The 14,713-nt window shown below is 38.1% G+C and overlaps 2 protein-coding genes across 7 annotated transcripts; one reads left to right on the plus strand and one right to left on the minus strand.

The window, feature by feature from the left end:
- Nucleotides 1-316: 316 nt before the first annotated feature.
- On the plus strand, nucleotides 317-2,818 carry LOC135581085 (putative protein ABIL2). Of its 2 annotated transcripts, XM_065135964.1 has the most exons (10): nucleotides 364-584; nucleotides 704-847; nucleotides 917-999; nucleotides 1,090-1,240; nucleotides 1,306-1,405; nucleotides 1,484-1,585; nucleotides 1,660-1,699; nucleotides 1,775-1,884; nucleotides 1,976-2,082; nucleotides 2,319-2,818. In XM_065135964.1, the coding sequence occupies exons 2-10, from the start codon at nucleotides 740-742 to the stop codon at nucleotides 2,487-2,489; spliced, it is 972 nt and encodes a 323-aa protein (XP_064992036.1). In that variant the 5' UTR covers nucleotides 364-584; nucleotides 704-739; the 3' UTR covers nucleotides 2,490-2,818. The 2 variants fall into 2 exon arrangements, with proteins under 2 accessions (XP_009420773.2, XP_064992036.1); XM_009422498.3 differs by having other exon boundaries at nucleotides 317-584; nucleotides 1,306-1,585.
- Nucleotides 2,819-3,425: 607 nt separating this feature from the next.
- On the minus strand, nucleotides 3,426-11,704 carry LOC104000415 (importin subunit beta-1). 5 transcript variants are annotated; one of them, XM_009422478.3, is made up of 3 exons: nucleotides 11,530-11,704; nucleotides 4,467-6,884; nucleotides 3,426-4,371 (listed from the first exon to the last, which is right to left on the minus strand). In XM_009422478.3, the coding sequence occupies exons 2-3, from the start codon at nucleotides 6,875-6,877 to the stop codon at nucleotides 4,173-4,175; spliced, it is 2,610 nt and encodes an 869-aa protein (XP_009420753.2). In that variant the 5' UTR covers nucleotides 6,878-6,884; nucleotides 11,530-11,704; the 3' UTR covers nucleotides 3,426-4,172. The 5 variants fall into 5 exon arrangements, with proteins under 5 accessions (XP_009420753.2, XP_009420745.2, XP_009420761.2 ...); XM_009422470.3 differs by having other exon boundaries at nucleotides 4,467-6,939; XM_009422486.3 differs by having other exon boundaries at nucleotides 4,467-6,879; nucleotides 11,514-11,704.
- Between the last annotated feature and the right edge of the window lie 3,009 nt (nucleotides 11,705-14,713).

A 14,713-nucleotide genomic window follows, 5' to 3' on the forward strand; every position in this document is an offset into this window, starting at 1 on the left:
CCAAAAGAGGCGGGCCCCGCCGAGTACGTGCCGGGTCTCTCCCTCCCCCATCTTTCACGCCCCCGACGTGCTCGCCGTGATTGTTGTCCCCCTATTCCCCGTCACCTAATAATTCTACCCGAGCTCGTTTATGGTCACCGCCCCCGTAGGAATAAGGCAAGGGAGACCCGTGCCGTATTACATAGAATGATCTTTATCAGTGCAGTCGATGCGGAGAAATATAACAGCATGATCATCTATAAGAACGCGATTGGCCGAGACGGTGAGTTCACCGAGAGACACCACACTCGCGAATAAAAGCGACACGGCGTAACCCGACACATTTATTTGATGAGCCTGAGGAAGAGAAGCAGCAGCTGCATCGGTTTGCAGCCGAGGGAGGACAAGGAATAGCTCGATCCAACAAGCCTTTTTCTGTTTTTTGGGGCTTGGATTGCCCCTCTCGATCTCGCCCAAGTGTCGCCTGTGTTCGCCGGGAGTTGTGCTTTGGATTGTTCCTCCCTTTTGCCTCTTTCACTCCTCCCTTGTCCTCTCCTTGCTCTGGTCTCCCCTGCGCATCATTGCGTGTCCCAGCATCGGCCAAAGTGAGCCACGAAGATCTTGCTCCCCGGTTTCCTCTTCTTTTCTTCGCCTCTTATGAGAGCTCGTAAAAGGAGAGGAGAAGAGAAGAGATGGGACTGTGACCTTGTGCTTGTGCTTGCAGGACAAGGTAAGGCTGCTGCTGCCATTTCTCTCATCGATGGAGACCGTATCTCCGTCTGCTCCTCTGCTGCAGAACCAGCCGGACGCTTCCAACTTCGATGAGCTCTCTATGGATCAAAGCCTGCTCTTCTCGGATAGCCTAAAGGTGCTCTGCTCTCTTCTCTTTTAGACTCTCATATCGAATTGGGTTCTCATGTTGATCCTTGCGCTCCAGGAGTTGAAGAATCTGAGGTCCCAATTGTACTCTGCGGCAGAGTACTTTGAATTATCGTATGCCACTGACGACCACAAACAGTTGTATGTGCATGCTTAATCGACTTTGTTATGCTTCACCGTGAAAGAACCGGAACCTAAATGAAAGCCCACGATGCTTCATTCTGCGTGCAGCGTCGTCAACACCTTGAGAGAGTACGCCATCAAGGCTGTGGTCAACACGGTGGACCATCTCGGATCGGTGTCGTTCAAGGTGACCGGTCTCCTCGAAGCCAAGGTCGACGAGGTCTCCGGAGCGGAGTCTCGAGTCTCCTGTATCGAACAGGTACGAATTCATAGCCCGAGTCAGCAATTTAGTCTTCGAGATATCATCGTGTTCTGCAACCTCAGAGGATTCGAGCCTGCCGAGAACTCGTGGACCGCGAAGGGCTGTCGCAACAGTCGCTGGTGATCAAAGCTCCACGGTACCATAAACGCTACATCGTACCGGGCAAGTTAATCTCTCTTGGTGTGTTCGTCGATACAGATGCGATCGTCTCTGATGCTTCTTCTTCGGTTGGTTGCTCAGTAGGTAAATCGATGCCGGAATCAGGACGACATGCAACGCCAAAGTACGAGAAGAACCTGAATGCATCCAAGGATAACACCGAGACACACAAATTTCAACCTGGTAATAATGCTTTGTTCGATCCACCCCTCTCGATTGCCTGCGATCAGTACTGATCGATATAGCTTTTCCAACAGTTCATCATCCCACGGTGGCGGACAAGGCACCTTCATTCAGGTACAAACGTCATGTTCTAGCTAATCAGCAGAACCGATTTCAAATAGTCATGTCTCGAGTGTTTGATGATACAAGGAAAGCACGAACCATGTCGCCTGCTCCTTCCTCGAGAGCACGCTCCGTGTCTCCTCGAAGAATTCCTTCCTCGTCGCCTTCACAATTACCTGGAAAGCTTTTCGGTGCAGGTGCGGCGTCGGCAGTTCTAATACTGCAGAAAAGACTTCGATTGTGATCGTTCAAGTTGATGCAACTCTGTTTTGCCATATAATCTTGCAGAAAAAAGAGCAACATCACCGATTCGAATGCCGAATCCACTTGCCCGATCCGGATCACTTGCGGTGCGGCCGACTGCGCTCAGGTCAACATCGAGTATCGGGCGGCAGGTAACGAGCATTCACCATCGACACTAAGTGCGCAGATGCTTGCTTTAAAGGAATTGCCAGGGGAGTCTTTAAGGGCACTGACAAAGTGACATCTTTCTATTACAGCAATATAAATAGATCATGTGAATTGTGACTATATCATCAATAGTCATGTTCCCCGAGCATATAGATAGATTGCTGCAGTTCATCATCCCTTCTTTGCAACATCAAACCGAAATGTACTTTCTTTTGTGCAGTATTCTTCGGCGACTCAGAAATCGGCGTCGATGCGCTTGCATGCCGAGAGAAACGACGACAAGGATGGGGAGCAGAACCCGAGCAAAGGCAAGAAGTTCCTCAAGTCCCTGCTCAGTAGGCGCAAATCGAAGAAAGATGAGATGGTTTATAGTTATTTGGATGAGTACTGAGAGATGCTCGAGACCTCAGAGAAGCTCAGTTGGCATACCTCTACCTGAAATGTTGTTCGATGCTTTTGTTTTCAGTTTCTGTTCATTAACCACACAAAGAGCCGCATGGAGTATCGCAATATATAGATAGATAGGCAGGCAAAGGAGCAGCAAACGATGGTTCCTTTGCCTTGGCTTGTTACTGTTTCTTGTACTTCCCACTTATTATCTTTGGATAAGTAGAGAGTTGGGTTTTGTAGAGAGAGAGAGGAGTTTGTCATCCTATTGTTGTGTATCAGTTTTCATAGTTTGAAGATCAACTTGATGCAAATTGAGAGCTGATTTCTTCAGGTAATTATTTGTATCACAAGTTTTTGCAGCATATTAACAAATTTACCTGAATATTCGATAAAAGAAAAGGTTTCATACATATTACATTTTAATCATCCAACACTTAGATTTATAAAATATCACACATCCAACTCTCATCTTATATAAAATACTTTTCACAAGTTCCTACAACAACAATAGATAGATAGCTTTTGGAATCTTATCAAGGAACTCCTAGTGTGACTGCAGATCTTACTCTAGTTGGGAATTGGAACCAGAAAATATTAACAAACTGTAAAATGAAAGTAAACTGCATTTTCTGGATGATTTCTTTCAAGGTCTCCAACTTCCTGTACAGTTTTTTCTTGCAGGAATTATTAGATCTACAGATCCATTGAACCTTGAGCTGGGAGAAATGCACAATAAGATCATAGAAACTAAACCACAAAACATTCACACAGAATTGAACTCTAATATTGGTTATTCTAATGTTCAATATGACCTTCTCCATAGATCATCAAGCAAAAGAAGCTTTAAAGTCATGCTGCTTACAGCAAAAAGCACCATACATACAACTAACGGCAACTAAGGGATTGCGAAAAAGTTAAAACCACCGATACCAATCACTTAACAAGCAATTTTTGTATGGTTATAAAGAATACTGAAAAGAGCATACACTTGAAGGTGTGACCACTGTGACCATTATCCAAAAAAATTCAGTGGCATTGCAAATGAATGCTACAACATCTGTGTATCTGATAAACTTACTGACAGAATATAAAACAATTCCATGTTGCAGTGCATAAATGAAGGCCACATACTGTAACCTCTACAATGGCTTCAAAGGAGGATGATGAAATGCTGTGAAACTCCACAAAAATGCAAGATCTATGCCAAAATCCCCAAAAGAAAAAAAAATCAAAACCCAAAAAACAAAAAGGGAAAGGTGCCGGGCAGACTTGGTGGCAATAAATAACATGAAACATGATTCTCAGACTACAACCACTTTTGCTTCCAGGCATCATACACTCCAGACATCATAATTTTGCTTGCCTGCTGCAGAAGAATGGCATTGGCATAATGTGATGCACATCATGAATGTACTACCAAGGACAAAGATGCAGCGCCCTTTAGATTTTCTGCAAGCAAGAATTTGAACTGGCAGATGGGTCATCTCTACCCAAGTCCCCACTGAAATGAGCAGAACCCAATCCATGGTGCTCATTCATAAACTAACCGACAGCCCATGCGACACTTGCCCAGAAAGAAATGCTTTGTGCAAACTGGTAATGACAAAACACGTTTATGCAACCCAGACCAGACTTGACATGACTGCTATGCATATAAAGACTTGTGAAGCACCAAAATTTACCATTAACCAGAGATTGCCCGACTAATGGCCAACTTAGCCCAATCAGCAGATTCTTTTATCAATTGATCATCTGATGATAAGCATTCTTCCAAAAATTCTTTGCTTGCAACAGACTGATTTATTAAGGTACCAGCATGGCTACCCAGCGTATCAGCTAAATCACCCAGGACGCCCACTGCAGTCTTCATCACTGCATCATCCCTATGAAAAACAAAGAAGAAAGTAACAAGTCAGCCGGCAAGAAAAGCACCAACCATTCAAACTCTAACCTGAATTAGGAATAGATAACTACATACATGTCCTTTTCATTGTACAATGTATCAAGGAATTGAAGGATGTGAGGTGCATAACGCATCAGGAGCTGGGTCTTTGAACTATTTTTAAATCCTTGCAATATCCCAGAGTATGCCTCCAAAATACCATTTCTAAGTTGATTGGTGTATTCCAGCATTTCATCATCAGTTGCAACAGCATGTGCAGATAGTTCTGCTGCACTCTGGAGCATAGGCATGGCATAGATCAAGTATTTCTCAAAATTTTCCCCTGTTGCCAAAGCAATATCACCAAGGCATGAAAATATTGGTGGCTTAACAGATCTATGCAACTGATTACTAGATAGATCCTTCAGGAGTTGTGTCATGATTCCATCACAGTAAGGCAGTATCTTGTCCTCCAATGCCCTGCATAAATCTCCAACCACACCAACAGTGATAGCACAGACTTGATACTCCTGAAAGTTCTGAAGACCCATTTCTAAATATGGATAGAAACCTTGCATGTATTTTATGAAATTTCCCCCGACAGCATATGCTAGAGCACCAACTGCAAGCATAGCCTCTTCATGCACTGTAGCATTTCGGCTAGCAAAAACCCTGAGAAAGGGTTCCATTATCTGGTCAGCATACTGCATAAATGCATACTTCGTTGCCTCGGATGCTCCCAACTTCTGGATGATAACCTGCAAGCATCCACAGAGGAGGCCCTGCAGTTCATTCTGCTTCTCTCTCTCATCTGATGACAGCTTCTGTGCCTCAAGAGTCTGATGAAGCTCCATCATGATGACTGGAAGCAACTGTGTTACTATTGGTGCTGTCTCATCAGTTGAAGTTCTAACAACTTCATTCAATGTCTCATAAGCTGCTGTCCTCAAGCGGGATTCTCTAGCATCTTCCCTGTGTGTAACATTGAGGAGAGCTTGGATAATCTCTTGGAACAAAGGGGACATCGGCGATCCCGAACTAACATCTTCATAACCTTGAGCAAGAAAGTAGAGAGCACCACATGCTTTTTCAGCAACATTAGGAACATCTTTCATGCTCTGAAGGAGGACTGTCAGGATCAGCTGGCAGTTCTCATGTGTTATGATAGGTGTTTCTACAGTTGACCCATGAAGAAACTCAAATATTCTCCCTAGTGTCCATGCCGTAGTGTCCTTGACATGGTTATTTGGATCTTTCATCAAGGCACTGAGCATAAAGTTTAGGGCAACATTGACTAGAGGAATGAGTTTTTCAGGCGATGGACCCTCCAAAATTGAACCAAATGCATATGTCGCTGCCTCTCTCTGCCTCCAATCTGGTTTGTTTATGTTCTCTTCAATGAAAGGCATTACAAGAGGCACTATGTCATCTCCAACCGTGCGTGCAACCAAACCCAAGCATGTTCCTCCAGCCATTGCAAGGTTCCAAGCCCCTTCATCCTGATCTTGATCCTCTTCCTGCTTGAGAAGAGTCTCCAATAGCATAGGAATTAAAGCAGGAAGTGCTTGCTTGATGAAATAATAGCAAGGGATGTCAGAATCAGCAGTAAAGTCACCACCATATTCATCCAAAATGTCGATTTCCTCATCACAAATTGAACTCCAGAACTCTATAGCTTGAAGAGCAACAGGCTCCTCATCTTCTCTCACAGCTTTTGCTGTAATACTAAATATGTCCTGCATGTACGATGCAAGCTTGTCATAGTAGGTAGACGAGATGGCTACCAAACACTCAAATGCAGCCTGCCGTATCTTCAACTCCGGGCACAAGGTAGCTTCACAAACCACTCGCATTATATAATCTCTCTCCATGTCATTGGAGAAATTTGCCTGTGCAAATCCCAAAGCATTATACAATGCTCGAGTAGCAGCTAGCCTGACATCTGTACTCCCCTCAGAAGCATTCATACCCTGAACAACAGCAGTGAGTATCTTGTTGACCTGGTCTTGATCAACAACTTGTGGAGAAACTTCCTCACATATGTAGCCAAGAGTTTCAAGTGTGGCCTGCTTCACATGAGGCTGAAGCTGGTGTATGTTCGATAATAGAGAGCCTATCAGTTCAGGCCACTGTTTCTGTGGTAGTTCAATTCCAGCAATCTTAGCAATGACTTGGGATGCAGTAGATCTAGCATCAGGAACAGGAGAAGAAAGGGTCTGAAGCAAGCAAGCTTTGACCTGGGCTTTGACAGCCACATCTAAAGACAACCATCTTTGAACAAGCTCATTTTTCCTATGCTGCTCCTTCGCATCAAGAGCATTTTTGAGGATCAAACCGGCTAACTTACGGCTGTCAACAGGCTTATCATTGTTTGCTAGCTCACTAGAAAGAGATAGCAAAAATGTAGGGAAGTTTTGCTCCTGAAACTGTTTCAGACTTTCTTCTGCATGTTTTCGGACTGTACCATCCACCGATTGTGCATTCAACAGAATCTGGGTGACTTCCATTGCTACTCTAAAATTGAGCAGAAAAGAACTGAGCTTTTAGAAAGTGAACAGAGATCGTTTATCTACACCAACATTAGAGAACAGTACGTCAAATAAATTTTTAGACATTACTTTGTATCAAACAAACCACAAAAGAGGTTGTCCCTCATTGAAAAATCATATAAAATCCTTTGTAACAGAACATCATGATGACGGGCAAATCCAAAGATGATGATCTAGGCAAATAATCCTTTCACTAAGTCATTGCAGAAATTAAGACTTAAATTGCAGAATTACATTAATGTCAATATCTAGCCTATAATACACAGAGCTTTGTGGATCTTGTATTGCTCCATAAAACCTAAGATTACTAGGATAGGGTTCACCAAAGACAAATGGATCACAACACATAAACCCATCAAACCTACCATGTCAACAGAAGATAAACCTCATTCGTAAAAAATAAGATGGTTGCTCAAGCAAAACCGTAAGCTACAATGCTATCAACAAAATCTACATGGCATGCTTGCCTAAATCTCTCTCAACATCGCAAAGTACCCTCATAGAAAAGAGAATGTCAAAAAGTCACAATTTTGAAGTAAGATGCAATTCATAGAGGCATCACACAAAGATATCCCTTCAACAATAATCATTCATTCTCTATAAAAGAAAATTGAAGTTTTGGAAGTTCGATTACATTCAGATAGGGACAGTTGAAAAAAAAAAGAGTTTTTTAACTTAGATTATATTCAAATAAGCATCATTCATAGTCATCTCCATGATACTCATGTCCACAATGTTGGAAAAGGAAATTAGACTTTTAAGTTCCATTCCACTACAGATGAGCTTAAAGTAGGAACCTCCAAAATCATAAAAATAACATTGAATACTCATGAAACAAATTCAAATATTTTATATTAACACCTCCATCAGAAATAAAAACATATCAATTTATCATGAAGCTCATGTATCAAATAAACAATAATAATTCTTATGCAGTAAATAAAATAACAAATTAGTCACATGCAACACAACTCGATACAACAATAATAACAAAAAAGCTATAAGTCCCAACTATTTGGGGTCGACTATATGAATCTCTTACCGCTATTGAGATCTATAAAAAGCCAGATGTTTAGTCAAGTTGATAATACTTAAATCTCTATTTATAATTTCTATTAAATCTTTTTAAGTCTTCCTCTCCCTCATGTACCACTAACATTAATCATTTCATCTTTTCTGACTACCGTATCTAGATGTCTCCTAAGTACATGCTCATACCATCTTAAGTGATTTCCTCTCATCTTATCCTCAATCGAAACGATACCTAATTATTCATGAATAAAAATATTTTTTTCTCTCTTTCCTAGTAACTCCATGTATCTATCTCAGCATTCTCATCTTGGCAACACAAACATTTTATCTATATTGTTTCTTAACTATCAAACACTTTGATCCATAAATCATTGTTAGTCATCCAAGTATCCTATAAAATTTTTCTTTAAATCTCAAAAGAATCTGATGATCACACAAGACTCCTAATGCCCCTCGTCATTTTAACCATCCTATTTTTACTCGATGAATAATATCTTCATCGATCTCTCCATCTTATTAAATAATTGATCCAAGATACCTAAAGCTTTTACTTAAAGGGACTTCTTATCCATCCAACTTAACTATATTCTATTGTTCATTACTAGAATCACTAAAATTACATTTTATATATTCAATTTTAGTCCTACTTAATCTAAAACATTTAATTTTTAAGGCTTGCCTTCATAGCTCAAGTTTATAGTTAATTCTACTTAGGCTCTCATCAACTAAAACAATATCACTAGCAAATAACGTACACCGGAAATGTCTATTATGCAACACAACTCGATGACATATATAATTGTCAAGTAACAAGACGTACATCGGACACCCCATGGTGCACTCTCCCAACAACGGATGGAGAGCCATAGGGATCAGTTCTATATTCTCCCAATAGTAGATGAAGGAAACCCATATTGCACTTCCAACAATGAATAGAGCAGTGTCCCTCACCCCACCCAAGTAGGGACATGTTCCACCCAACAACGGATGAAGGAACCATGTATTCGTCATATTTGAAGGCCCGCTACTCCGTGAAGGGAATCGTCCTACTAGCCCTAGCCTACTTGCCCTAGGTAGAGAAATAAAGTCCTCACCTATCATCATATGTCACGATCAATTCATTTATATTTATTCATTCATTTATGCATGCATTCAAAAAAACCATACAATAAAATGTCATGAGAGACCATGGTTGGTGTATGACACGCTAGACTCAGTTCATTTGTAGCTTCTTTCACATGATGCACTTCCAATGTAGACCACTCAGCATAACCATAACCATATATACCACCTAATCATTTTCAAATCACAACTTCGAACAAATCTTTTAAATTCATAAAATCATAAAATCGTAAGATATTAATCTCTCAATAACCCTAGCTCAACTTGAACCCTAACTGGAGTGGTCCAATTGACTTGAAATAAATAAGTTTTTAGCTAGAGTCCAATTGAACCGACATCAAATTCACCTAAAACTAGTCTTGAATCATCCTAAACCAATCTAATTGGACTTAAGTGGACCCAATTTGGGCTAAAAACCAAAAGATAGGTTTAGAATCACCTTGAACCGATCAAAATGTAGTTTAGTCAATTACAAGGTTCAGATCGAGCCACAAGGGGCCATGGACCAAGTGCAAACTTGGGCTAAAAGGCGTTGGCTCCACCCTAGTATAGTGCAAAGGTACATTCGGCTGAATATGAATTGGGTCACTTGAATCAATCATGTAATCGGCACATGCCTGTTCCATGGATGGTAGACTGACCTGCAGCACCAATCCATGTGAGCTAGGCAATGCCTAGCCACACAGGCTAGGCGACGCTTGGTCGCTCGATGTATGTGGTGCTTGACCACTTAGTCTGGGTTGCACATGACTGCTTGGGGTAGGTCATGTCTAGCTACTCGGGTTAGGTCAGGCCTGGCCACGAGTGGGCTAGGTCGTGCCTAGCCTCTTTGACTGGACCGCACCTGACTACACAGGCTGAGTCGCACCTGGCCACATGTGATAGGTCGCACTTGGTAGCTTGGGGTAGGCCGATATGCACCCAGACTAAACCCCTATGTATGACCACGAGCCGGTTTGACTAGGTCCAATCTATGGTTTGACTCAAGTTAGACCCAATCCCAACCAAATCAAACCCTCAATTCCGATTTCATATAATATTAAATTAATTAGCATAATATTAAATTAATTAACACATGTAATAGGTAGTCCTATTTAATTCAAACACGAATTATAAGAATTTAAATTAAATAAACACAAGAATAAACCTATTAATCAGTAGATTTTAATATTCAACACGTTACCAAATAATTAATTTAAATTGATTTGGAATACAAAAGAAAGTATTCAATGAAATTTATTGATCAAATAAATTAGTACGTCAAACTAATTAATCAACTCAAATAATAATGGCAAAATTTCATAAAATCCATTAAATTTATTAATCCAATATGATTTCATGTTTAACTAAATTAATGGCATCATAATTCATGCATCATGCTAAGATAATTTCAAAATCAGAAATTAAATAAAATCTACAACTAAATACAACATGGATTTGATCTAAACATATAAAAAATATAAAAATTAAAATAAAATTTTAATTTTTCACGAAAGACAAAGAACTACCGCTCCTCTGTTGGACTCCACTCTTTGTTCCTCTAGCTACTAGATTCGATGAGGAATGAGGGAAAGGAACACCTTTAAATAGAAGAAGGTGAGCCCTTCTCCAAATGCAAGAAATAATTTAATTTTTCTTATTTAATTTAAATTCTTTTATTTTTATATCCTTATTTCCTAAAATTAAAATATCTAATAGGAAATCAATTAATTAATCATTTTTGGATTATTTAATTATTTAGATAATTGATTAAATTCCAAGGAAACTGATTTTAATTATTTCCTTAATCATATTACACAAACATAGAAATGGATAATCCAAATACAGTAAAACATTCATTACAGTAATGTTCTTTTTTTTTTTTAAGAAGAGAAAATTCTCCGGCGATTACATTATTGATATCCAAAATTAAGCACCAAGGCAGAGAAAGAATCACTTAGCATCACCTAACACCAATTACAGCAACAAGGTGAAGATATATTCAATGCAATTAATAACGAACACTATATCAGCAGATCTGAATAATCAACGAGAAAAAGGAACCTTTTACATGCTCGCGACAAAGGACCAGACAAAGATAAGATTCGATCACAAAGCATAACATGAAAATTTCCACTATATGCCAATAAATCATCCAGAATTCCTCTCAATCACAAATCCATTGATCAACAACCCAAAAACCGAGTTTAAGTGACAAAACCCGCGAACTCAAAAAAAAAAAAAAAAAAAAAAATCTGCAGTTCCAAATCCGCCAAACCGAATCCAACAATACAGCAGTCCTTAAACTGTTGGAAATTCGTTGAATTGTATAAATTCAAGAACCACCGCTTGGCTGAACAAGAAAAACCCTGATCCGGAGCACTAATCGATCAAAAGCAAACATACTTTGCCCCTTGCAAAAGCGGCGGCGACAGTGAAATCAAGAGAGGAAAGGACGAACCTTTGAGTTAACTTACGCGGGTAGGTCGAAAGGGTCGGCAGCGGAAGAGGTCCCCGAAGCCGATCGGAGGGCGACGGAGTTGGGCGGCCGCGGAGCAACACGAGTCGGGAAACCCTAGGAAAGGGGCGAAGGTAAAGCGACGCGGAAGACGTGGACACGCGACGCCCAATTGCTTAACCGGAATTTGGGGGTGCTTTAATTTTTTGGACTTACATAATTCACCCTGTCGCCACTTATTATATTGAGATTAAATTATTGCCAGCGTTTTTACGTAGGCATCCTTCTGAAGTTTTGAAATTACGTATATGCCTTTATAAATTATCATATATGGATAAATATTTCAGGTATTATCAATATTAGCTAATCATAAAAATATGTAATTTTAATTGATATTCAAACAATGATAAAAGCTTGCAATATATATGAAATTCTCATCCAAATGTGTTAACTATATTTCAAAAAGAACTAGTCTTGGTTATAAAATGTATAAGTATTATAAGAGTTTTTATGTTAGCACATATATTATTAGGGAAAAATATCATTATCGTCTTGGCAACTGGACATAGTTCGAATCCGTACCCATATGCGTAGGGTTGTCTAGGGCGTTTTCAAGATAGAAACGTAAAGCTCTTAAAGTAACACTTGTACGAAGATCAAGATCGAAAGATATTTCTTAAATCAATCCCTTTGATGCTCAAGTTAGTAAATCGATATCCCCAAATACAAGTTTAAGCCTTAAAAAAAAAAGAGTCTCCCCATGTTTGGAATATATTTTTATACCTTAAATGAAAAGAATGATATTTGCGATTCATTATTGTCAAAGAGGAAAAGTTTACAATTACCTTTATCATCATAATGAATGAAAAGGAACCTTATATTTTCTTGTTTTTAATCTTCATCCACGTAGACAGATATAGAACGGTGACTTAGATCTCACGTGTTAATTGACGATAGATTCACTATCATATATCTAAGTATATTTTAATTGAATTTATTATATTATGTGATTCTATTTAATTTTTATCAAAATATACTAATTAGATTTTGATTCAATTTTTTATCAATAAAAATAAAATATATTTATGTTATGATATTTTAGAAGATTATCTTGATGGGAAGACTCTCTTAATTATTTCTTCTATACTCTTATTGTTTATGCATTGACTTGATTTCCTATGTAGAGCTGTTTTATGATACTAGAGACATTTTTTTATTATCGTACCTAAAAGATATGTTCCATCTTTCTTAGACTTATAATATTTAAGATTTTGATCCTTATAATAAGTTATTTTATATTAGAGTTTTTATTTATTTTTATTTATATAGAACAATATCATTAGAATTTAAGTTATGATAAATCGTTAAAAAATTTAAATCTTATAATATATTAGATCTATTTTTAATATACCATATTTTTTTTCTCTTCTAGGCATGCACCATATGATCCATGTCACCCCTCAGCCTTAGAGGCAACATTGTTTGCATATTTGTATTAACAATCGAATACAATAATTCTCTGTTCGATTGTTGGCAAGGGTGCCACCCTTCTATAGGTGGCGATCTTGGCGATGTTAGTGATATGCCATGGGAGGCTTGTTACGGTGTCCAACCGGGGGGCTGTGATCACACTCGACATGGCAATGGGATGGGCATGCATTGTTATAAATTGTTTAAATTAAAAAAAAAAATTTCAAAAGAGTTATAACTTCATAAATAGGTATTTGAGAGTAAATTATGAACATCTCTTTTAGATTCTTTTTCTTTCTTCATAAATCTTCAAGTGGTTGGATTAGACATTCTCTATTTTGAAGATTCTTTATTTTTTATTCAATACATATTTTCTAAAGGATTATTATATCTATTAAAACTATTTGTTAAAAAGATGGTGCAAATATCATTTTAGGAAAGTGTTTATATACGTTTGAAGCTTAAATATATTTCCTATAGTATTATTGTACCATCAAATTATTGAATCAAGATTTTATTCATTTGGATCGTTTTAATGGAACGAATTTTACCCGTTGGCAAGATAAGATAAAGTTCATGTTGGTTGCTTTAAAGATATTCTATGTGCTTGATCTAAATCTTCAACAAATTCCTGATCCAACCGACAATAACAACGATGAAGTCAAGACTGAACAAAAGAAGAGAAATGAAGATAAAGTTATGTGTAGAGGACACATTCTCAATCTTTTGGACTGGCTTTATGATATTAATATAGTGGAACCATATGCAAAAGCAATTTGGAATACTTTGGAATTCAAGAATCATGACGAGGAGGAAGATATAAAGAAATTTTTAATTTTTAAATATTTTGATTATAAGTTTATGGATGACAAGTCAATCTAGGCACAAGTGCATGAGTTGCAGATCATTATTAATCAATTGAAGGCTAAAAACATTAAACTTCTTGAACATTTTCAAGTAGAGACTATAATAGCCAAGTTGCCTTTATATTGAAAAAGGTATAAGAAGAAGATTTTGTATAACTCCAAGGATATCACTTTGGAGCAAATTCAAAAATATTTTTCGAATCGAGGATGAGAGATAAGACTGAGAACTCTTTTGACAATATAAAAGCAAATACTGTGAATCGGCCTAAGAATTCCAACAAAGATAAGTAAAATAAAGAGAATCATTTTGCCCCCCAAAGGGATCAAGGAAAATTTAAGAAGCTAAACAGTGGAGGCTGTTTTGTTTGTGAAAAATCTAGTCATTTTGCTAGGTATTACAGATTTAAGAAAAGCAAGAAACTGAAAGTCACCTCCATTGAGGGAGATGATAATATAATCGCTATGATGAGCAAAATGACCATATTTGAAGTGAATGTCATATAATCGCTATGATGAGTAAAATAACAATCGCTATGGTGAGTAAATTGAAAGTCTTGAAGTGAATGTCATATTTGATAAGGTTTCTGGTTGGTGGTATGATACTTGTGCTACTGTCCATGTTTACAATGATAAAATATTCTTCAAGACTTACAAAGAAGTCATAGATAGGCAATAGATTCAAATAGAAAATGAAGTTGGTTTTAATTTGATTAACATGAAAAATGTGGAACTCACTTTCACTTCGGGAAAAAAAGTCATGTTTACTAATGTTTTTCATGTTTCAGATATGAATAAAAATTTAGTGAGTGGGAATCTCCTTGGCAAACCGGGAATTAAATCTATATTTGAATTTGGGAAGTTAAATCT

Source organism: Musa acuminata, chromosome BXJ3-1 (genome assembly GCF_036884655.1).
Source record: "Musa acuminata AAA Group cultivar baxijiao chromosome BXJ3-1, Cavendish_Baxijiao_AAA, whole genome shotgun sequence".
NCBI lineage: Eukaryota > Viridiplantae > Streptophyta > Magnoliopsida > Zingiberales > Musaceae > Musa > Musa acuminata.